The sequence below is a fragment of the Castor canadensis genome, chromosome 8, assembly GCF_047511655.1.
Source record: "Castor canadensis chromosome 8, mCasCan1.hap1v2, whole genome shotgun sequence".
Lineage (NCBI taxonomy): Eukaryota > Metazoa > Chordata > Mammalia > Rodentia > Castoridae > Castor > Castor canadensis.
The window spans coordinates 73,010,352-73,035,492 of NC_133393.1; the positions used below are offsets into that span (position 1 = coordinate 73,010,352).

The 25,141-nt window shown below is 43.4% G+C and overlaps 1 protein-coding gene, 1 long non-coding RNA gene, 1 other non-coding gene and 1 pseudogene across 5 annotated transcripts in view; 1 reads left to right on the forward strand and 3 right to left on the reverse strand.

Annotated features, from left to right (window-relative positions):
* LOC141425726 (uncharacterized) overlaps nucleotides 1-600 on the reverse strand; it is a 39,210-nt gene extending 38,610 nt beyond the window's left edge. For all 3 annotated transcript variants that reach the window (XR_012450798.1, XR_012450797.1, XR_012450796.1), the window contains exon 1: nucleotides 36-600. This is a non-coding gene — a long non-coding RNA (uncharacterized lncRNA). The remainder of the gene's footprint in view (nucleotides 1-35) is intronic.
* Nucleotides 601-710: 110 nt separating this feature from the next.
* On the forward strand, nucleotides 711-21,779 carry LOC141425908 (uncharacterized). Its single transcript, XM_074084847.1, has 7 exons — nucleotides 711-891; nucleotides 1,125-1,439; nucleotides 2,886-3,050; nucleotides 7,926-7,987; nucleotides 10,407-10,788; nucleotides 14,628-14,737; nucleotides 20,766-21,779. Exons 1-3 carry the CDS (start codon nucleotides 711-713, stop codon nucleotides 3,035-3,037), a joined length of 648 nt encoding a protein of 215 aa, XP_073940948.1. The 3' UTR covers nucleotides 3,038-3,050; nucleotides 7,926-7,987; nucleotides 10,407-10,788; nucleotides 14,628-14,737; nucleotides 20,766-21,779.
* On the reverse strand, nucleotides 8,807-25,141 carry LOC109698754 (plexin-A4 pseudogene; annotated as a pseudogene).
* LOC141410559 (U8 small nucleolar RNA) lies at nucleotides 14,632-14,760 on the reverse strand. The gene has a single exon (XR_012435404.1). It is a non-coding gene; the product is annotated as a U8 small nucleolar RNA (small nucleolar RNA).

Genomic DNA, 25,141 nt, shown 5'->3' on the forward strand with positions numbered 1-25,141 from the left:
CTCAGGAGGGGACAGCAAGAAATACTGTGGCTTACTGTACAAGCAGGAAATCAAGTTGCTTTGGAGAAGGATGACGTCTTTGGAGGACTTGCAGACAGACCAGTGAGGTGGAGTCTTCAAGGGATGAGCCCCTGGGTTCCTGGAGATGTGGCCATGGTGCAGGGCTAGGGCCAGATGAGGGTCCACGCTCTCCTCCTGCATGCGTGGTACCAGGCGCCAGAGGCGAGCAGGGCCCCAGTCTTGGAGTCTTAGGCTGCTGCCAGCATTCCCAGCGCCCGGCAGGGGCATAAAGTGTACTAGAGAATGAGATAAGTAAACTCTCAACTTTGTTTACTGCAAAGTGGCTGCTGGCAGAAGGCCGGCAAGGGGGCGCCCTGGAGCAGCGCCTAAGCTGGAAGCTCGAGAAGGGCAGGGCCTCCGCACGAACTCCACGCCCACTGGCAGGCCTTGGCTTGCTGTGTTGGCCCCACAGCCAGGCAGCGCTCGCCCCACAAGCCCAGACAGACTCAGAAAGTGGGCAAGGTGATCAGCGTGGGGTGACCACTCCGGAGCAGGGCTTGGCAATGGTAGGTCCCTCTTCCTATCTGAGGAGCGTCCTCCTGGCCGGTGCGGTGGGGACGGGTCGGGAAGTGGGGGGGGGAGGTGGGGGGGTCAGGCAGGACATTGAGTCAGGTCGCGGGGTCAGGCAGGAGGTGTGTAGGGCTGCTGGCATGGGGAGGGGCGGTCAGGCAGTGGGTCTGGCTGCGGGCAGCGGGGGTCAGGCGTGCGGTGCGTCGGGTTGCCAGGGTCAGCGGGCGGCGTGGTCAGGTGGGAGGTGCGTCAGGCTGCGGGCATGGGGGGGGGGTGGTCAGGCAGTGGGTCTGGCTGCGGGCAGCGGGGGTCAGGCGGGAAGTGCGTCAGGCTGCGGACAGCGGGGTGGGGGGGTTGTGGAAGGAGGTGGGGGAGTGGAAGGAGGTGGGGGGGTCAGGCGGGAGGTGCGTCGGACTGTGCACGGCGGGGTTTAGGCGTGCGGTGCGTCGGGTTGCCGGGGTAAGCGGGCAGTGTGGTCAGATGGGAGGTGCTTCGGACTGCAGGCCGCGGGGTTTAGGCAGGAAGTGTGTCTGGCTGCACGCGGCGGGGGTCAGGCGGGAGGTATGTCGGGCTGCGGGTGGCGGGGGTCAGGTTTACGGTGCGTCAGGTTGTGAGCAGCGGGGTCAGGCGAGCGGTGCATCGGGCGGGGGTGGAGGGAGGGGGGGAAGTTCAGGCGTGCAGTGCTTCAGGCGGCTGGGATGAGGCGGGAGGTGGTCGAACTGCAGGCGGGGTGGGTCAGGCGGGAGGTGCTGCGGGCGGCTGGGATGAGGCGTGCGGTGCGTCGGGTTGTAGGCGGGGTCAGGCATGCGGTGCTTCCGGCGGCAGGGGTCAGGCTGGAGGTGCTGCAGACGGCGGGGATCAGGCATGCGGTGTGTCTAGTTGTGGGCGGCGAGGTCGGGCGTGCAGTGCATCGGGTTGTGGGCGGTGGGGTCAGGCGAGCGGTGCATCGGGCGGCGGGGTCAGGCGTGCAGTGCTTCGGGCGGCGAGGGTCAGGCTGGAGGTGGTCGGACTGCAGGCGTGGGGGGGGGTGGGGGTCAGGCGGGAGGTGCTGCGGACGGCGGGGATCAGGCGTGCGGTGTGTCGGGTTGTGGGCGGCGGGGTCATGCGAGCGGTGCATCGGATGACGGGGTCAGGCGGGAGGTGCTTCTGGCGGCAGGGGTCAGGCGGGAGGTGCTTCAGGATGTGCGCGGTGGGGGTCTGGTGGGAGGTGCTTAGGGGTGCGCGACGGGGTCAGGCGTGCAGTGCTTCCGGTGGCGGGTGTCAGGCTTGAGGTGCGTGGGGATGCGTGTGGCCTGGGTTAGGCGGGAGGTGCACCGGGATGGGGGCGGCGGGGGTCAGGCGTGCGGTGGGTCAGGTTGTGGGCAGCGGGGTCAGGCGAGCGGTGCATCAGGTGGCGGGGGTCAGGCGTGCTAGTGCGTCCTGCGGCGGAGGTCAAGCAGGGGTCAGGCCGGAGGTGGTCCAGCTGCAGACAGCGTGGGTCAGGCGGGAGGTCCGCCAGGATGCGGGCGGAGGGAGTCAGGCGTGTGGTGCATAGGGCTGTGGGGTGTCAGCGTGCAGTGCATCCAGTTGCGGGCAGCGGAGGACAGGCGTGTGGTGTGTCGGGGTTCTGGGGTCAGCGTGCCCTGCGTTGGTTTGCAGGCAGCGTGGGTCAGCAGGCAGTGCGTTGGGCAGTGGGGGGGCAGGCGTGCAGTACCTCGGACACGGGGTGGGCATCGCTGGGGTCCAGCCCCAGACCCCGGAGGAAGCACAGCCATGGATAACCTTGGAGCAGCACTGCGTAGAGAGCTGGTGGTCTTGGTGCAGACGAAGCCGCAGAGCTCCGACTTGTAGCTTATGAACTCTGTGCTGTGGAGCAGGAACAGTTGGAAGGCGTTGCCCCGCCCTTGGTGCTCTTGGCTGGTGACAGGGGAAAGCAAGTCACACCTTCTCCTCCTGCCCTGAATCCACTGCCTCTTCCCCCAGAACTGGTCTGAGGCTTAATGTGCCCTGGCAAGGCTCCTGCTGCACTGCTGTCCTGGAGAGCAGCTCTGCGGCCAGGGCTACTGTGGGTGCTTGTAGATGCTGTTTTGAGACCAGGTTTGTCACTGTGTTTCCCAGGGCTACAAATGCAGTACTATCATTTGGGGGGGTTTTGATTGAAAGTAGAAATTATGGTATAGGTCACATTGGTTTTCAGAAAATTCTGAGGTTGAACTTGGAGAGATTATGAGGAACAAAATGAGAATATTTTTAGGAAGATTGTGTATTATCTGAAATAATTGTTAGTAGTTGGAATAACTGTTTCTGATATTTGCTTTTTTATGGAATCATTTCAGAAAATCTGCAGATCATATTCTGTGGGATGGATTCTTCTGAAGACTTGAGAAATCAAAGTGGACACTTAAAACCAGAACTGTCGTTTCTAAGTATGCTGAGTGCTTTCAGTGCAAGAAATTCCTTCAGGAAGACAAGGACTACCAAGCTCTGAGAGGACAGAAAGGGTGAGCATTGTTTCAGTCCAGAGGAAGTTTTGAAGCTCACTGTATTGTGCACAGGAACTTGGTTGTCAAATGTTGATTTAGAATTCTGAAAGTTCACTGTCATGGTGTACTTGTAAACGAAGGCATCTTTTGCACATCACATTTGCTCAGTACTTTTTTTGTGACACGAGGGTGCGAATTCAGACTTTGTGTCTGCTAGGGAGGCTCTCTAACTCTGAAGCCACATTCCAGCTTCAACACCCTTAAAAGTTGCCTGAGGTAAATATTAACAGCACAGTGTCTTTAAGAACCTTTCTAGTCAAGTAAGTGGTATGGGATTTTTGTGTTTTACCACAACTTTATTTATTCTTTTAAGTATTGGGAATTGAATCTAGGGCTTCATGCATGCTAGGCAAGTGCTCTACCACTTGAACCCTGCCACCAGCTTATTTTTGGTTTTTTGAGACATGAGCTTGCTGTGTAGCCCAGGCTGGCCTCCTACCTCAGCTGCCCAATTGCTGACATTATAGGTATGTACCATTAAACCCAGATTTTAATTAATCTTACAATTTGTTGCTCACTCACATGAAAGCTGTCTCACTGTAATGCACTATCATTGCCTATAGTCAATAAATGTTTAGCCACTGAAGCTTTTTCCAGAAGGAAGATATCTGATCTTAAAGAGTAAGTTTTATTGCCAAATGTCTATGATGCTCTGACAGATAAGAGGAAGCTAATTTAACCTTGCAACTGGATAACTAGATGTTAGGAACTTTGGTTGGACAAAAATTACAATCTTTGAGCAGAAATCATTTTTGGAAGTGGTTTCTGATTTTTCTACTGAAATAACTTAGGAGAGGGAGAGGCAGCTCACTGCAGGGGTATTTTGAATTATTTATAGAGATGGAGTGAATTTAGAGACCTTAATTACTTGAAAGAAAGAGATGGGTGCTGAATGTACAGAGAGTATAGACAGAGTGGCTCAAGCAGTTAAGAGTGCCTGACTGCCATGCATGAGGCCCTGAGTTCAAATTTCATTACCACTGCAAAAAGAAATAGAGTAAGGCTAGCCAGATGTAAAAGTTCAGGGTCTTAAAAAAACTCCTGTAGCTAGAAAGGAGATTTCAGACAAAGATATTTCAAGAGATGAAATACTTTTCTTCTCTATGAGTAGTATGTGCTTATTTTAGCAAACTTGGAAAAGAATAAAAATTATAGTAAAGAATATATATACACACTCACATACTTTTTTCCCCTCTGTGCTGAGGATTAAACCCAGGACCTTTGCACATACTGGGCAAGTGTTCTACAACTGAGCTACATCTCTGACCCAAGAAGTAATATTTTAAAGCCATCAATCAAAATAATTGTGAGAATGATTAGTGCTATAATTTGGCAAGAAGAATGGTACTGGAAGAGAAGCATTTTGAGCAGTAAAAGAATGCAGTCTGATGCAGGTATGCAAGTGGAATCTAGATGTGAATAAACAATGTGATTATACAATTTTTTGTATCACTGGTTTTCAGATTTTCTTTTCTTTTTTCACACAACAAAAGCCTGCACTTTAAAAATACTTAGATATCACAAAAAGCAGAACAGCTGATGAGCGTCAGAAGCATAACAATGCCTGAGAGCCCTGACATTGAAGATTATATTCACCTGGGTTATGCTTTGTTGCAAAATATAAAAAAAGATTGGCAGGTAAACGTGACTGTTCCTGAGGCCAAGTGATACAGCATTGTTCAAAATGGTATTTATAATTCTACTTTTGACAGCTTTTTGACATACTGAGCAAATTGACAGACAAAAAGCTTGATCTGAATTTGATGTCATCACATGTTTACTTAATCAACAAATTCATACTGTATCTGCCTGAGTCACTGGGTCCAGCGCTGTTGGAAAGTCAATAATTTGAAGTCATCTCTTTCAATTGACATAATTGTGCTGTTACAGTTCCTCTGGATTATTAATGAATACATTAGAAGCCAGTCAATCAAATAGTAGTATTTGAGGAATGTGTCCTTTGATGCGGTTATATTTTCATTTCTGCAAATATTGTTAGAATTCTTTTGGAATTTCCTTTAGTGCACATGATCATTGTTTTGAGTATCCTCAGTTTTGTTTCCTAATGAGTTGGCTTACAAAATAATGAGTTTGAAATTCATTTAACTTTTGGGTTTTTTTCCAGTGCTGGGGATTGAACCCAGTTCCTTGACTATGCTAGGCAAGTAATGCATTCTCAGATTCTGTTCTTTTTAAAAATTTTTGATAATAATGGTGTTTGAAGTCAGGGTCTCTTACTTGCTTGGTAGGTGCTCTACCACTTGAGCCACACCACTAGCCCATTTTTCATTTAGTTACTTTTCAGATATGGTCTTTTGAGTTTTTACTCAGGGTGGGCCCTCAGACCTTGATCCTCCTCCCTATGCCACATCACACAGATTGGATTATTTTGGGGGTGGTGGGACTTGGGACACAGATAAGAATACAGGCACACAATAACATGTTCAGCTTACTGTTTGAGATGGGGTCTTACTAACTTTGGGGATTTTATTTTGTAGTATTGGGGTTTGATCTCAGGGCTTTGTAATTGCTGGGCAGGCAGTATACCATTTGAGCCATATCACCAGCCCAGGTTTCACTAACTTTTTGCCTTCCCTGGATTACAACCATGATCCTCCTTATTTCTGCATACCAAGTAGCTGGTATTGCTACAAGCATGAATCACTCTGCCCAGCCTCTGTTATTAACTAATTTTTTCATGACTTCTCAGCACTGTCCTAGTGAGGGTTGTTCTTAACCATTTTATGAGCTCTAAAATTATATTGTGAAGCATGAATGTGTGGGCTTCATATTTGAATATTGAGGAAGAAAATTAGTGGTCGCTAGTGTGTGTGTTTCTACCTTTCTGTTTATCTTTGTGTGTATGTGTCTATCTTTGTGTCTGTGCTTAATATTTGTAGTATCTTCATGTATTCATTTCTTTGCTGTTTCTCATATATTCTCATACTAGCAAGTGTTTCACACTCGTTGAGTGTATCTGCTGCAAAGGCATGCAGAAGTCTCCTTGAATAGTAATCTTTAACACTGTGGAAATAGATGGAATGAACAACTCTGTGTGATGTTCCATGACTTCTGGTCTTGCTCACCGTTGTAATTAACTCCATAGAATGTAAGAAATTCACATACAAGATAACTATTAGTCTATCACTAATTTTTTGTGTGTGACTATGTGGGGGATATTTGTTGTTCAGTTTACCACCACTGATTTGTAGAAATTAGGTTCCTTCCCCACATCACATGAGGAACAGCCTTGTGTGTCTCTGACTTTATGTCGTCAGTTCAATGAATGAAAGGTGTACTGTGATGTCCCTCAGAGAACCTTTGCAGACTTGAAGGTCCTGCCTGAGAGCTTCATGCTTATTCCATATGTTGTGGTGTTCCTGAAACCTGCCATTCTCCTGAGAGGTGGTAATAATTTTACTGAGTTGAGAAACCTAAGCATTCCTTGGCTATAGCGTGTGTGTGCCTGTGTATCTGTCAGATCCAAATGAAGTAATCTCTGTGTTGAGAAGAAGTGAATTCATGTGGTCACCTTGAAGCTCTTGCCAGCCAGTGTGTACGTTTCCATGTTCTGTTTAAGTTAGGAACACAGAAGACTGGAAAACAGCCCCAGGTTCTCACTGTGTGATAGTTTGGGTCTACGTAAGGGAATATCCTCCCAGATGATGGGAGATGTAGTTCTGAGAAGGAAGTTGCCTCATCCAAGGTTCAGGGAGTTTTCCTGGCTGATTTATCTTCAAAGGGATTGAGGTGTTTTTGTACTCACCACATGAAAGCCTTCCTGTCCTCCAAAGTGTGGGTTCCAGATTAGGAGTAGTTTGGAACATGACAGAAATGTCATGCCAGTTGAACCTTGAATGATCTGAGGAGGCAACATGGAGGAGGAAACCAATCCCCAGATCAGAAGATCTTGCCAGGAAGCTGCCACACAAGTGGCTGGAGACTGGAGGGGGAGGGGATGTAGAGGCAGTGCTTATGTGGTCTGACCAATCAGGAAAGACTTGGCTGTGATGTCACAGTGGGATCACAGCCCCAGGATCCTGGAGAGTCCTGAGGCAGCTCCTGCATGGCCTGTTGCCATGGCAGTGCAGCTGGCTATGCAGGAGGAAGCAGGAGGTAGGAGCTCCAGTCTAGTGTGGAAGACTTGTCCTTTAATTGGGTCCTAGGGATACAGGGCACGCATGGCAGGAGCACACATTCAACTGAGCACATCAGGATCGGGACATTCCATCCTTCCAGCTAGCGGAAGCTACCATGCCACAAGGTTTTAGTGTCCACAGGCCTCTGTGTCATTTGGGCAGGGAACTCACCAAGCAGAACATTCTGCCTGGATGTCTCTGTGGTGTACAGGCAGCCTGGGTTTAGTTGTTCGTTGGCAAAATGGTGGTAATATGTCTTCCTTCCAAGGACACTGGTGGAACCGATCTCACCTCACGTGTTTTTCTAAGTTTTGTCCATTCTTAAGTGCTGAAAGTGTCCCCTGAGTAGGTTCCCGCCAGGATTTCAGCCTTTGCAGATAATATTCGACACGCTTTGAAATACAGGCCGGGTTCCTGTGTGTGTGTGTGTGTGTGTGTGTGTTTGTGTCTACCTGTCTGTGTACACAGCTTTTAGTGTACAGAGGCCTCTGTGTCATTTGTGCAGGGAACTCACCAAGCAGAACAGGCCTCCTGGATGTCACTCTGGTGTACAGGCAGCCTTGGTTTCTGCTTCCAATCTTGACCACGTGATCTGAGCGTATCATTCTAATGGACTGGCAAGCGAGGAAATGGTTACATAGAAGCACAGCACAAGCACCTGTTGATCTCACATAATTTCTTCTCTGATCTGCAGGTGCATTAAATCACAGGCAGTGAAGGTTTGAAGACATTCACCTCATTCCCCAGTGTTTCCAGGTACTCATAATATGGGTTCTCCTGAAATGTTCTTATCTTAGAATAAAGGCCAGAATTTCACTTACAACAAAATAGTTAATATTCATGGATCACAGCCACTCTGTGGGTGTTTTTATATGTGGGGGCACATGTGTGGTTTAAAATATTCCCTGGATCAGTGTCACTTAGGTGCTCTGTTCCTTGAATGCCATTCAGGAATGCTTCCTGGAAGGCAGTAATTTCGGGGTTTTCTCCACTTTGCTATTCCCTAGGTCAACTGTAATCAATTCTCTGAGGAGGAAAGATTCAGTGATCCTTGAATATGGCCAGGTTATGTCAGGCTATCATGATGCATGTATGTACGTGCATCGTTACCCTGGTAGAAGTGATTTCAAGTGTTGACTTCAGGCTCTGACTCTGGATTAGGCTTTAGTTGCTTTTGGTATAATGGTGGTAGTATGTCTTCCTTCTAAGGACATTCGTGGAGCTGATGTCACTTCACGTGTTTTTCTATGTTTGATCCTTTCTCAAGTGCTGAAAGTGTGCACTCGGTAGGGTAATGCGAGGATTTCAGCCATTGCCGATAACATTCGACATGCCTTGAATACAGGCAGGGCTCCTGGGTATGTGTGTGTTTGTGTGTGTGTCTGTGTGTCTACCTGTCTGTTTATCTTTGTGTGTATTTGTCTGTCTTTGTGTCTGTGTTTAATATTTGTAGTATCTTCATGTATTAATTTCTTTGCTGGTTCTCATAAATTCTCATACTAGCAACTGTTTCACACTACTTGAGTATATCCACTCAATGATTTGACTGCCCAGGCAGTAGGTGATCATGGGTGTTTAGAAGTGAAAGTTGTTGAGGCTACCTGTGTACAGAATTAGGTTTCAAATTTACTTTCTGAGGACCTACAGATGGTGTGGTTTCTCACTGTGTTATAGGCCATTATCTACTTGATGCAAAAGCTGCTCCACTGCCATGTGGCACCTGGCAGGGGCCAGGGTGTTGAGTCTCTTCCAGTCATTCTCATTCTCAGTGGTTATGTCTTCAATCTTACAGGGTCATCCGTGCCCCACTTCCTAGTCATCATTTCAGATGCATGGCTATATCCTTGGGATTGTAGGAGCCAGGGCACATTCTAAAAGTAGCATCTACAATCTTCTCTCTTAACTGAAGGAGAAGTCACAGATCTTCACTGGGATCTTAGAGATATTGGCATTGTCTTGTGCTGACACAGCTCAGGGCCAGATCTTGTACTCTATCTGCTGCTAGGTAACTTATCCTTGCTCGGGGATTAGATGGTGTTGATAGTGCCCTTTCCATCTGCTGTTTCATGACACAACAGGGAGAAAGGGTACTTCTTCCTTGAGGAAGTTGTAGAGGAAGAAAGTGAACCAATGGGTCAGTATCTTCTCAGCCACTGACTGGCCTGTGCAGCAGCTGGAGGTGGTTCTTATTGATGAGGTTGGCCAGGAACTGCTTGAGCACGTCATTGGTATACTCCAGCTTGCACTGTAGCACTGTCATGAGTGAAGCCATGTGGCCATAGTTGCACATGGAGAAGTTTGAAACTCTCCTGGTATTTGAGCATTGGGAGAAGGACAGCAGGAACACATTGGTGTTGAAGAGCTTCAGGCCTTTCTTCACACATGCCTATGAGTAGCTCAGGACTTTGAACACTCAGACACAGAGTGGTCTCCAGTTCTGGGGAACGGCACCTCTATGTTGCAGATTCTACAGTCCAGGAAGGGAATCTCTGCTCCATCCACCTCACCAGTCAATTCATGGATTTCCTTCTGCAACTTGGTGAATGCTTCCTTGCCTTCCATGCACCTGCAGCTGCTTCAGCATGAGGTTGTTTTTGTGGGACTTGCATATGTAGGCCATGAGTACAGCTGCAACGAAGATGTTGATGGGGCTACCAGCAGTATGATATTGATGATGGTAGGCAGGCTGAGTGAGCTGTCTGAGGCAGTGGATCCTACACCTGGGGAGTACACTAGGCCACCAATATGAGCCATCACTTTGTGCCTGCTAGTGACGTTGGGGGTATCTCACAGAACAGTTGCACATTTGACACAGTCATGGTACATGGGTTCTCCCAAAGCAGCACAGTGTAGAGCACAGTGTAGTTCAGCTTCACATTGTCCCCAGTCATGGGTGAGATCACATTCTTGCCCATTGGGATAATGGGGGTGCTGGGCTTCACAACAGGATTCCTGAGACTGAAAGCCTCAAACACAGGGCTGAGATAGTAGGTAAAGTTGGTCTTGTTGAAGATTAGCAGGGATTGGACATTGTCGAGGATAAAGCCAAACTCTTCAGGCCTCTTGATGAGGTTTGACTGATGGGTGGGTACCAGGCAAGGGCTGGAACCTAGCAGGTCATGACAGTAATATTCAAACCCTCACAGATGTTGATGTTTTCCTTCCTTTCATGCAGGGCACAATCTGGGGATTCTGCATGAGGTCCAGGTGAACACCCAGATGGAGAAGAGCATTTTCCCACTGACAATACTCCACTCTGCCTCAATGGCACTGTGCTGGAGTCTTCCACACACTGGAAGACCAGGCCCTGACAGATCCTGTGCCTGTCCACCTGCATTATCGCCTTCATCTCTAGCACCTCATCTAAGGATGTGGTGTTGCAGAGGGAGTAGGATGGAAATCACCTGTGGAAGAGAAAGGGCTGCATCTCAAACATCACCACAAGACTGTTGCCTGGTTGGGGCCTAGGATGATCAATTGGGTGTCCTCAAATATGGATCCCCAGCTGGGATTCAGTCTGCATAGGAAAGGATGATGCTTAAGACTCATGGAAGTGGGTGGGTCAAATGCTCATATTTGACCCAAAAGCTCATTCTGGAATCTTCAGTCATAGTGGTCTCCCAAGAGTCATTTTTCTTATTCTTGTGCAAATAGACAATGGCCTACAGGCCTAAAAGTCAACACCTCTATATTTGCTGCTTCTGTACATGATAGAGATAGACCAGTATTTTTTATTTTTATAAGTCCAGCAGTAGTTTTTCTTCTTTTCCTTTCCTATTCCTGTAAAGATTATCTTTTTTAACATTGGCTTTGGTTCCCTCTAGATATTTCCACACAACCTTTACCACCCATCTCCTATTCTGGGTGTCTCTCTATTTTATCCAAGAATTATTTAGCATTTCAGAATCGTCACACATTTCACAAGCCCTTTTAACTTGTTTCCAAGTTAAGTTATAAACATATCACAGAAAACCAATATTAAACTTAAAACACAGTCTCCTTGTCTCCAATATATTGGTTACAGCTTTTGAAATAAACTATAGCAATTTGTAGTCAAACAAAAGGTAAAATTAATATATTTTGTGGGTTTTGCTGTATTACTGAAAGCATGCAAAAACCTGTGAGACTGCAACACCAGTCTTCTGGTAAATACATTAAATAATTTACTTTTCATTAAGAAATTACTAAACTAGCTTTACAATTTGAAATTTTCTCACAAGCAAAAGGATGACAATTTCTATGTCAATGTAGAAAAAAAAAGAAAAAAATTCAAGTGTATTTCACTAACAATAGAAATTCCTTGGTTTTTATAACACAATATTCGTTGGGCCTTCCCTTGTAGACCTGAATATTTACATTTAATATTACATGAGCTAAAGTTTGAAAAAGTGTGAGTGTGAGAGAGCAAGTGGTTTCATATTGACTGGGTGAGTTTTGGAAGAAATTGTGCTTGAGCCTAGTCTTGAACCACAGGTAGGATTGAAGCTGGTAGACAAGGCGGAGTCTGGTAAGAGAATTAGACACTGAAACAAGTAGGAGGAAAACCTCAAGGTGACAAAGGGAGAGGAGGGCTTTACCAATGAGTACAGAAAAATGTGGTTTTGTACAATCAATTACTGGTAGAGGCATTATGGGAGATAAGATAGCCAGGCACTGGACAGCACAGGGTTTGGAATTTATGTACAGACTATCAGGCTTGCAGGCCTCAGAGAGTGTAGCTACTTCAACCAAAACTGGATGAGATGATGTATACTGGCAAAAGAATAGGAGACAAATGGCAATTAGGTTTCCAGTTCCATGTAAAAAGAAATAAAGCCTGGAACCAGAGAATGTCACTGGTAGGACAGATGGGAATGACACTTTGGAATTAGACCTGACAGGACATAATGGCTGACTGCATGTGAGGAGTGCAATGAAGGGAGAAGTTAAATGTGACTCAGAGGTTTTCCATCTGAGTGACTGAAAAAAGGGAAATGTCACAAGTGACTAGTGCAAATATTACAGGATTAAAGATTATTACCCCCTTTTTGCAAGCAAAACAAATAAAGACTACATATTTTATAAATAAAAGGACTTACATCAATAACAATTTTGTAGGTCCCTATTAAACTTTATATTCTCCATGAAAGCATTCTACCTTGGGGAGAGTACACAAAGTGTGACCTGCTCACTGATTTTATATGGTGTCATTCATGCTGGAAAGAACTTTTGAATCTGGAATTGTTGTCTTCTAACCCTCTACATCCTAGCCTTCGGCTAGGTGAACAGAGGGCATTCACTTGGGTAGTTCACCTGAATCCTCATTTGGGTAGTTCAAATGATTTAACAGCAGTGGCTACTGCTGAAATATGGAGCACAGGCTCTGGAATGAGCCTGCCTGGCTTCAAATCCTACCTTCACCATAGTGTGTATATGCACGTGGGTATCTAAGTTACTTCTCTGTGCCTTAGTTGCCTCATTTGTAAAATGGAGATAGTATAGTTCTTTATAAAGTTTGTGGTGGTTAAATGCACTCCAAAAACTAGAATAAAATAGTATATAATTGAAGTAGTTATTGTTATCAGTGTTGTTAGAGAATCAGCCTAGAGTGAAAACGAGACACTCTCCTCCTTTAACCTTTACATACAACTTAAGTTAGTGGAGACTTTAAGTGTGTGCTCTTTTCCTTTGTGATGCTGTCATATGAAAGGGTCCCTCTATTGTGCTGCAGAGTCTTCTTCTCAATGTATCTCTCTAAGGCATCAGAAAAGAAAGCATATTGTAGGGAATATAATATATCATGCCATAGAGGTTCATGACTTTTTCTATTTACTTCCTTTCCATTAACTTTCCTAAGGTAATTCCCTGAGTCCAATTCTGAGTCTTCCTTCTTCCTTGAGTAGTTCGTGGCTATATTTCCTTGTCACCAAGGCCTACTAGTATCTCTGTCCTGTTCTCTCTCCCATCCCTTTTATTTGAAACCACTGTCATTATCCTTACTATTATTAACCATGTTTTGTCTATTTTAATCTTCTAGTAAGTGGCCTCTTTCCAGGAATGCCCTATTTTCATCCATTATGTATACGTCTGACAAATTCATTATCTTGAAACTGTCCTTTAAACTCTATAACTTTGTCCTTTTTTCTACCTTCTTAACTTTCTTCATTAACCCTCCCTCTCCTGTTAGTGACCTCCCTTTGGCATGACCCATTTTGCATAATACTGGTTGTATTTGTATTGGGTCTATAGTCCACATATGTGAGAAAACATACCCTTCAGAACCTAGCTAACTTCACTTAAGATGATGTTCTCCAGTTCCATCAATTTACTGCAAATGACAAAATTTCATTCTTTATGGCTTAATGAAATTCCATTGTATGTAAATACCACATTTTCTTAATTTATTCACCAGTTAGTTGTAGGGCATCTTGGCTGTTTCCAATGCTTAGCTAAAGCATGTAGGAGGGTGAATATGGTGGAAATATGTATTTATGTATGAAAGTGGAAAAATAAGAGCTGCTGAAACTATTCCAGGAATGGGGGTAGGGAAGGATAAAGAAGAATAATGGAGGGGGTGAATTCAACTATGATGTGAGAACTTTTGTAAATGTCACAATGCACCCATTTCAAAAATAATATGACAAAAGAAAATTTATTCCAAAGAATAAATAATTTATAACTCTGGCTTCAGATATTTTTATGTCTTCCTCAGAGCAAAATAGGTCTCTTGAGGACATACATGAACTGGCCTTTTTTAGGTTTATATTTCCCAACTCCTTTGCAAAATATGTTTCCCAAGACAGCCCATGTATTAGTGTCCCCTTTGCTTGACTGCTTCATTCTCATTTCTGAGCTTTTATTCAAATCATTTTCTTCTTCTTGGATTCTACCATCTCTTTTTATCTAATTACAATTCATTCTTCAAGAAAAGCTTGAAAAGTATAAAGCGTGTGTGTGTGTCTGTGTGTCTGTGTGTGTGTACTACTCCTTGAGGAAACCCTGTTTTCATTTGTAAGTAATCCACTTGATGTTATCTGCTTATGTTGCAAAGTATCTTTTATGCCTGCCTACCTGGCCATAGACATATCCACCAAATCCATGTATCCATCCAGCCACTCCATATGTTCTACAATTAAATTATAAATTACCCGAAAGCAGATTCTATAATTTGTGGGGTTTCCTTTCTCATTCTGTAATTTAGTATAGTACTTGGTTGTACTATATATACTAATCAATATATATTTTATATAATTAGAGAAGAACAACAGTAAATTGTGTATATATACATAGATGTACAAACACACACACATACATATACACATACACATATAGTGCTAAAATATAAATCACCAAGTATTACTGGCTCTAACATGCTTTCCTGGCCTCAGTTTTTTTTTTTTTTTTCTTTGCTCGCCAGGAGAATCAGAAGTAACCAGTGTTGTAAGTCCTGATTATGCAGAGATGTTAATCACATATTAGGCAAACTCCAATCATCATGTTCTATCTTCTCTCCAAAAGGAGGAACAGGTAAGGATTATCCCACCTGATGATTCAGTTTTTGAGTTATATGTCATTTCTGGTGTTTTGACGGCAATCTGTAAGCTCTTTCATAGCCTTATTTCCACCCTGTGTTATACTGATCTCTCTTCTTGTCATTCACCTCAACTAAGTTACATCTACTTAATTGTTTATGTCTCTAATATTTTATCAGTGAGTAAAAGTGAATGACGTAAAATATGTGCTACATGTATGGGTTGTTTGAAAATTATGGCAATCAATGTTGTTAGCAGTTAAGACATAAAGGTCTGCTTCAGCATGTCATCCCTGCATTTGTCTACCCATTATCCTCAATCATACATTACTAGTAATGCTATCTAAAGTCATTGAAGATAATCCAGACATATTTGCAATAAGTATTTGTTATATGTATAACAGCTGAATTCATTCATTTATCTATAGTCATAATTTTCACTGAAGCCTTCTTACTCTGCATATTTTGGCCAAGGTCTGGGGCATGACCTTTTCCTTTTACTTAGTACTTTCTTTCTAATCAGTACAGAAGCATCCAGAGCATACAAATTCTCCTTTGGCTCTTGGCTCCTGTTTTTACACAATGATCTCTTTTCCTGACACATGTAGAGTACTTGCACTGTGAACAATGGACTCTGTAGAAGACCAGAGGAAATAGCAGTGGTTCACAGACTGGGCTGTGAAGCTCGGGAACTTTGTAAAAATAATAATATTGCCAATGTTTATTTCCTTTTGCATCCTCTATACAGGAGTTTTGAAAGAGCAGTCTGACATAGTGATAGTCACATTAAAGTTTTGACTTGAAGAATTCTCATCCCTCCAGGGGCCAGTGGTTCTAAATCGAAGAGAATGTCAGGATTTTAATCACTTAAACAGATCTATAGCATGTAATGAAATTGAAGTAGCGATAAAGAGTCTCCCAAAAATGAAAAGTCCAGGACCTGACAAATTCACCACTGAATTCTACCACACCTTTAAAGAACTAATACCAACATTCTTCAATTTTTTCCATGAAATAGCAAGGGAAAGAACACTGCCAAACTCATTCTATGAAGCCAGTAATAGACTCATCCCAAAACTGGACAGGAGCACAACAAAAAAAGAAATACAGACCAATCTCTTTAATGAACATTGATGCAAAAATCCTCAGTAAAATATTGGCAAACCAAAAAATCATACACCATGATGAAGTTGGTTTCATCCCAGGGATGCAGGATTGTTCAACATATTGCAAATCATTAAGTGTAGTACAGCTTATTAAGAAAAGGAAAGACAAAAACCACATGATCATCTCAATAGATGCAGATAAAGCCTTCAATAAAATTCAACATCCCTTCATGATAAAAGCTGGTGAAACTAGAACTATAAGGACTGTACCTCAACATAATAAAGGCTATATATGACAAACCTAGAGCCAATGGGAAAAAAGTGAAACCATTTCCTCTAAGGAAGGAGACAAGGGTGTCCACGCTCTCCACTTATTCAACATAGTCTTGGAATTCCTAGCCAGAGCACTAAGACAGGAAGAAGAAATAAAAAGAATGCAAATTGGAAAGGAAGTAGTCAAACTATCCCTATTTGCAGATGACATGATCTTATAACTAAAAGACCCAGAAAACCCAACTCCAAAGCTCTTAGAACCTTAAACAGCTTCAGCAAAGTAGCAGGATACAAAATCAATTTACAAAGATCAGTAAACTTTCTATACACCAACAATGAACAGACTGAGAAAGAATATAGGAAAATAAGTCCATTTGCAATTACCTCAAAAAAATAAAATACCTAGGAATAAACTTAAAGGATGTGAAAGACCTCCACAAGGAAAACTATAAACCATTGAAGAAAGAGATCAAAGAAGACTACAGAAAATGGAAAGATCTCCCATGCTCATGGATTGGTAGAATCAACATAGTGAAAATGGCTATATTACTAATGGCAATCTACATATTAAGTGCAATTCCCATTAAAATTCCAGTGACATTCATCACAGAGATTGAAAAATCAACCCTAAAGTTCACCTGGAAGCACAAAAGACTGAGACTAGCTAAGGCAATACTGAACAAAAAGAGCAATGCTGTAGGTATTACAATACCTGACTTCAAATTATACTACAGAGCCATTGCAATAAAAATAGCATGGTACTGGCACAAAAACAGATATGAAGACCAGTGGAAGAGAATAGAAGATCCAGATATGAGTCCATACAACTACACCCATCTGGTTTTTGACACAGGCATAAACATATTAAGGAGAAAAGATGGCTTCTTCAAGAAATGTTGCTGGGAAAAGTGGATATCTACCTGCAGAAAACTGACACTAGATCCATGTCTTTCACCCTGTACAAGCATCAACTCAAAGTAGATTAACATCCCTAATATAAGACCTGAAACTCTGAAGCTATTATAGGAAACAGGAGGGATACATTGGAATTAATAGGCATAAGTGATGATTTCCTAAATAGAACTCAAATGGCTTAGCAACTCAGAGGAAAGATTGACAAATGGGACTACATGAAATTAAAAAGCTTCTGCACAGCAAAAGACTTGGTCTCGAAACTAAAGAGGCAGCCCACAGAATGGGAAAAACCTTTCTCAGCTATCCATCTGACAAAGGACGAATAACCAGAATGTTCAGGGAGTTCAAAAACTAAATTCCCAATAAGTCAATGACCCAATGGAGAAATGGAGAAATTAAATGAACATAGCTTTCTCAAAGGAAGAAGTCCAAATGGCTAGAAAAACACATGAAGAAATGTTCAACATCCCTGGCCATAAAGGAAATGCAGTCAAAACCATATTAAGATTCTACCTCACTCCTGTTAGAATGGAGAATACAAATGACAACCAATGTTGGTGAGGATGTGGGGAAAAAGGAATCCTCATACACTGCTGGTGGGAATGTAAATTAGAGTAACTATTATGGAAGACAGTATAGAGGCTCCTCAAAATACTAAAAATAGAACTACCATATTATCCAGCAATTCCATTGCTAGGGCTATACCCAAAGGAATGTAAGTCAGGTTACAACAAAGGCACCTGCACACTCATGTTTATTACAGCATTATTCACAATAGCAAAGCTATGGGAACAGCCAAGATGCCCCACTACTGATGAGTGGAATTTTATTCCAGCACAAAGAAGAATGAAATTTTGTCATTTGCAGGTAAGTGTATGGAAGTGGAGAACATCATTTTAAGTGAAGTTAGCCAAGTTCAGAAGGCCATGTTTTCTCTCATATGTGGAATATAGACCTAATACAAATACAGCAATATTGTGAAAAACAGGTCACACTAAGGGGAGGTCACATACAAGAGAGGGAGAGCAAAAGAAGTTAAGAAGGTGAATATGGTTGATGTACTCTCTATACAGAATGAATATAGAATTTTTAAACCTGTTGAAATCACCATAAGAAAGTGACTAAGGTAGAAAGAAAAATAGAGGAGATGAGCCAATTCAGGCTATAATACATATATACATGGATGTGCCACAAGGAAATTTCCTGTGCAGCTATCTCAAACAAGTAAAAGTGTCATTTTTTTTCTTTTACAAAATCAGAGAACAGGAGGGCAGAAGAGGTCCTTTTGGGGGGTTGGTACCAGTGGGAGTGAGGAGGAAGTGGGGAAAGGATGTGGAGGGTTAATATGGTGCAAATACCGTCTACACATGCATGCAAATGGAAAAATGAGACCTGTTGAAATTATTCCAGGAATGGGGGAATAAAGAAGAATGATGGAGGGGGTGAACTCCAGTGTGATATATTTGTTATATTGTAAGAACTTCTGTAAATGCTACAAAGTACCCTACTCAGCACCCAATAAAAAAATAAATAAAAAGTGGTAAAATTTAAGAAAAAAAATATTTTAGGGACTCTTCTGGGAAGAAACAAAAGAAAAATAAGTATGCAAAGAATGGTCTCCTTTTTCCTCAGGCTGACTCTCCAGAAGCCTTCCAAGGAAGCTCACTCTTAGCCCAAAGATCTTGAGACTGTCCTAAACCCAAAACCCTAATGGTCACCTTCAGCATCAGTCTGGAAGTCACACTGTCTCTGAGTCTGCCTTCATACCAGAGCAATGCTTATGTATAAGCATGGCAGGGTGTCAGACCCTCTCTGCTCACCCGCCATTTTCTACAGAGACTGCTGGATCCACCGATTTCTGGGTCTGCTTATTGAGCTGCAGGAATCTCAGAAGCTGGGAGCCCAGTTCTTGAAGTATTACTCTGAGAGCACTGGCCAGAAGTGCAGCAGGAGCTGCTGTCTTAGGAAGGACAGCAAGTATTAATGACATACCTTAGCAAAAGTAAGGGGGACGGCCAAGACCAAAGGCCTAGGTAAGGAGGAAAGGGAAGAGGTGAAAAGGTCCAGAAAAGATGCACTGGGATAAAGGAGAGAGAGGGGGAGGGGAGAGGGGGAGAGATTGAGACTGACTTTAGCATGCTGTATTTACAAATGTAATAATGTCTTAGAATGCCACATGACCTCCAGAAACCAGAATCTTATTTTCTTCAAAGAAGTGTTGAAGCAAAAATATTTCCTCCAGGGTTAACTAACAACATTTTTATAACCCCAGGTATGGCAGAGATGATTTCAAAAATGTTTGCAGTATTTTGTTTTTTTAAAGTACTTTTTGTTGATATTAGTATTGTATCATACTACTTTTTGAACTGTGTTTGCTTGGGTTGACAAAACACGGGATGCGTTGGCCAGGAAGGCTGTGAATCATGTTTGAAACATAGGGATATGTATATCAAATAGCAAAAAAATTAAATCATAGTCTCACATTTCCATAAAAGACTATTTCTCTGCAGTATGGAATCTGGGTGCAAACACTATCTATATAATATGATAAGGCCTTTAATTAGGAAAACAGTTCATTCTTGCAGAATTTCAGGTTGCAATTGCCTACAGATTTCTTCCATTTACTTTTCACTTTCCTTGTGATTTTAAAGGTATTTGGAAAGAAACAACAGAAACAATAAATGCTTTAAAGTAATTCCTGGGCTGGTGGAGTGAATCAAGTGGTAGAGTGCCTGCCTAGCAAGTGTGAGGCCCTGAGTTTAAAACCCCAGTACTGCCAAAAAAATTAAGTAATTCCCTTGTTTGTTTCACACATTTTAAAACCATGATCTGATACCAGTTTGTTAACTGGTATCTACAGGGACATGATTCCAAGGAGCCCATGTGGAAGAAACCCTTGTACATTCAGGGTGGATAGAGTTCAGGGCTGTCCTGTGGATGCTGGATTCATTTTTCCCATCAAACCACCCCACTTCTGCTAAATCCATACTCTTTTAGCAAATCCCAGATTTTCACTTCTATTAAGCACATTTACTTTTATCTTGCTTTTTGGGCAGCATTTGCTTCCTGGGAAGCAATACTGTATTTTTACAAAATCAAGGACAGATTGATCAGCAGATCCCACAATGATTTAAACACAACTGATGGTTATCATCCACAGAGCTTCTCCCCATCCGGTGACTGCAGAATGTGCATGGGAACTTAAAATGTTTTTGAAATTTTGATTAAAATTTTTATGTTTTGAATGTAGTTCGTTGAAAATACTTGTGATAAACCCACAAATAAGGCAAACTTATTGTATAACCCTCCAGAAGATTTTGTAGCAAATTGAATTTTTCATGAACATAAAATGCTGAAACTAAAATATAATGGTTATAGGTATTTTTGTGGGAAGGAATATATAAAGGAATACTTAGAGAAAATCATTAGATGTGTGATTATAAAAAAAAGGCATTACAATATCATAATGTTCTATAAAATGGCTAAATATAGCCCTACAATATAGTTTTAATCCAGTGTTCCTGAAAGAAATGTAAATCACTCAAAACTTATCAAACTGGGAGTGGAGCTGGGCATGGTGGCCCACTCTTGCACCCCACACTCTGGAGGCTGAAGTAGGAGGATGGTGAGGCCAGCCTGGGACATATAACAAGACTGACTCAAACAAATAAGCAAACACTGGTGGAAATCAAGATCCTCTGAAAGTGTGCTTTGTCTGTTTCCTTTTCAGTTTCCTGTAACCTGGCTGTCTTCTTCCATGATCTGATTCATGACAATGTCAACTGCCTCCATATCCACTGTCCCACGTTGGAGAGCTGCATATTAGAGCCTGGAACTGGTGCCATTCTGTACAACATAAAAGATGTAATGATTCTGCATTTCAAGACTTTTGAAGGATGCTGGAAATACTCTAGAAGAGACATATAGTCTAGAAACTGGCTGGTAATGGCCATGGATAGGCTCTACATCACTATTTTCCAGTGATCTCTGTCTAGAGACGGTTTGTACATCCAGGAAAGAAAACTGAAAGGAAATTCCCTTTAGTTTGGCACAGTCAGAAATGACAAGTTCATTCCAGATGATAAATTATGGGCAAATGAACAAGAACTTAAAGTACCATATTTCAGGAACTCTCAACAAAAGCTAAATAGGCATTTCCACTGTGGTGGCTGAGGGTGCCATCTGTAATCCCAGTACTAAGGAAGCAGAGGTTGGAGGATCTTGAGTTTTAGGCCAGCCTATGATATAGAGCAAGACCCAAAGGTAAAGAAGGAAGGGAGGGAGGGAGGGATGGAGGAAAGCTGGCTAATGGTCTATGGACAATGTATACAATGATTCTACAAAGATGGAAGTCAAGGACCAAGAAACACACCGTGGACATGTTGGGCCTGGAGACCTAAAGGACAGATGAGTGAGTGTCCCATCCCCCATGGAAAGCACTGAGTCCTGCATCCTGAGAAGGAGATACATCGTCTCATAAGTCTGCCCCGGGGCTGATAGACAGGATGCTGTCAAGGTTGCTCCCCCACCATAAGGGGCAAACAGAGCAGCTCATTGAAGAGAGCCTACACAAGCAAATCCAAAACCAATGGAAAGAACCCACCTAACCCTCACCCTAAACCTGAGTTGAAGTATCCATAAAAAGCCCCAGCCTTCAGCAGGGAGCCACAGGTTTCTGGGCTCTGCCACATTGCTCTAGCTGCAGCCTTTTCTTTTTCTAATAAATCTACCTGTGTGTGCACTATCCATGTCTCGTGAGCTTATTCCTAAGCCCACCAAAGACAAGAACCCCTGGAGTGGGCCCCCTGTACCCCACAACAGACATATCAGCCTCTCACTAGTCAAGATAACCAGTGCATTTTATTCTACAAAAATGCATCTTTAAGAATCCTTTGCCAATGTACAAAAGAATAGGGTTTGCCATCAAAATACAAAGGAGATAAATTTCTTTATTGATTTGTATTCATTGACTATCTAAAATTCCAGGCTGGGCTCAATAGCTACACCTCTGCCCTCATGTTTCCTATAACCTAGTTGATGTAATGAGTTAAGACAATCCATATAGAATATATAACTAAACACAAAAATGTGTGATGCAGCCTCAGTCCAAAGACTGTAAGAAAGGGAGACTGAAGGAAACCAGCTTATTCAGGGGAGGCTTCTTGGAAGAGGCAACAAGGTAAGGAGTTGTGTATCATACCACAGGAAAGTGAAAAGCTGGTCTGGCTACAATAAGGACACATTTGAAGTTACAATGGAAATATGGCAGAGAGAGGGTGGGGCTGGCCTTCCAGAAGTCTATGGATAGAGTTTTGGAATGACTGCCAGAAGGAGAGAATCAGGCCAGGTGCAGTGTCTTACCCCTTCAATCCCAGCACCGTAAGGCTGAGGCAGGAGGATTTTGAGCTTAAGGCTGGCCTGTCTCAGCAACAATAGCAACAAAGGAATGTGGAATTAATGAGGCATTTAACAAAACACAATTGGAGAATTCTGATGCCCTTAGTCTAGGAACATATGTGGGATACAGTCGAAAATCTAGTCAAGAAAGCACTTGATCTACACAAGGTGATGGTAGTTGTCATGAAAAGGGTAATTACCAGAACACCAGAAAGAAGGATTAATTACTTTGTGTGTGAGATTCTGGGAACTGAACCCAGGGCTTTGAGCATACTAGGCAAGTACTCTACCACTGAGCTGCATCCCCAGCCCTTAGTTACCTTTGAAATGAAATAAATGAAGAGAGAATGTGGGATAGTCAAGCAGGAAAACAGGACACCAAGGCTTTTAGGGAAGCAGTGTTTATTAGCATGCTGGCAGTGGCTCAGCAGATTCCCATCTAAAGGCTGAGCCCTGAGAACAAAGGAGCCTTGCTTATATACCCCTGCAAGCAGGTTACAGAAGCAAGAAGCAAAGTTTAACCCATATATGGTTACTTCCAGCTTCATTGGCTACTCCATCCTCAGTGGTACATGACCTTCTCAGGTTCAGTTTCCTTAAGTTTCAGTTTTCTGCCATGTCTTCCCCTCCTCCCCACTACAAGAGAAGGCAAAAATCATTCTTGCCATAGATTCCAGGATGGGTGATGGGGTGATAATGCCACTGGCTGAGACAAGGAGGCAGAATGATTTTGGCTCAGACATATTCAGTTAGAGATGATGTGAGCTGTCCAGGCAAAAGCCTCCATTGAAACACTGAAGTCCATCACTGTAGTGTGAAGACTGAGGACAATCTCCTTGTGTGTGTGGAAGGCTGGGAAGCAGTGAAAAGAAAACACAACAGAAACCCAAGGACTAAAGAATGTGGAAACACCAGCCACCAGTTAACAGCAAGAAGAGAACCAGCAAAAGAAGTAAAAATGGGAAGCAGGGAGTGGGGTAAAATGCCAGGGGGCCTGGGGTCCAGGGAGTCATGGGAGAAGAATTTCAAGAAAAGGATGGTCAGCAGTATCGAAGGACAACAGAAAAGCCAAAGCAATGAGGTACAAATGATTAGGAAACAGAAAGGGCCTCAGAAGCATAATTTTGACAGAAGGGTGAGGAATGAAACAAGGTAACAGGTAAAACAAAGTCAGAAAGGAAATGGAAATTGGCATGCTTTCAGAGAGAGAGATGTTTGTGTGTGTAGTTAAGCTTTTTTCTTCCACTTTAAAGACAAAGCAGTTTGGGCTTGTGTAAAGTCAGGGGAAAAGGAGTTAGCATACAAAAACTGAGAAAATAGTAAAATAAAGCCAGACCCTCAGGGATTTCATGATTTTGAATAGTTACCCTTCTCAGGCTCTATTTTATTCTATTGCATTTAAAAATGTTAGCTATCATCTCAAAAGATTACTGTTTCCCCATTACAACAGCACTTGCTATTGCTGGGCCAAAGCCCTGGCACACACAAGCCCAATTCGTTCAAAGCAGAAAGTGTCCTGGTGTTACATGCTGGTGTGAAGTGTTGTGAACTGGTGTCGAGGTCCTTGCCTTCACAGGCCAGACAACTGGCTCATGAGGTAGCTGATTGGCTTGTGAGACAAGGCGGGTACACAAAGTAGGATTTATTAGAGAGAAAGGAAAGGCTACAGCTAGAGCCATGCGGCAGAGCCCAGAAACCCATGGCTCCCCACTGAGGTGAGGCTGGGGCTTTTTATGGACACGTTAACTCTGGGTTAGGGTAAGGGTTAGGTGGTTTCTTTCCATGGATGGTGGACTCACAAGGCATGCACTTTCTTCAATGAGCGGGTCTGTTTGCCCCTTATTGAGGGGAAACAACCTTGAGAGCATTCCGTTTATCAGCCCTGTGGCAGATCTATGAGACCCTGTATCTCCTCCTTAGGGTGCAGGGGTGCAGATTTATAACTCCTTCTCAGGGTGCAGGGCTTATAGTGCTCTCCATGGGGGATGGGACACTCACACATCTGTCCTTTAGGTTCCCAGACCCAACAAGTGCCCTCTCTGAGGCAAGTACCCAACTGCTGTTGGAGAGAAAGGCAATGACTCGACTAGCTGCTTTGTGCTTGCAATGGGGCAACAGGGGGTAGGGGTGGTGGCACTTGTCTCAGAGGTTGGCCCATGTAGTCTCCAAAGGCCCCCAATAGAACTGGATGCAGGGCTCATGCGTAGGCAGAGGTGAATATCTTTAAGAACTGGAATTTGATCTGTTGGACCTGTTGAGATATGAATCTGCAGAGAGCATTATACAGGGCTCAAATAGGAGTATTAGAAGGAGCATAAAAAGGGGGCCAGCAAGAAGTAGTGCCCAAGGAGCCCAGCTCCATATGCTGCTCCAGAAGGACCACGAATTGACTAGCTCTTTGTCTCCTTTTTGTAATGCGCTCTTGTAACTGTTGGGCCATGTCTCTGACCACCCCAAATTTGTTAGTATAGAAGAAACATTCCTTGTTTAGGAAAAGGCACATTCCTCCCTTTTCAGCAGCTAATAGCTCCAGTGCACGTTTATTTTGAAGCACTATTGACATGAGTGATCTACCTCATCTTGTAAAGCCTCTAAGGCCCGTGAGACCCGTTCTGTATAATTAGTAAACTCTGCTGACAGCCTTTGATAGATAAGGGCTGACGAGGAGCTGCCCCCAATGCCAGTATCTACTCCAGCCTTGATCCCCAT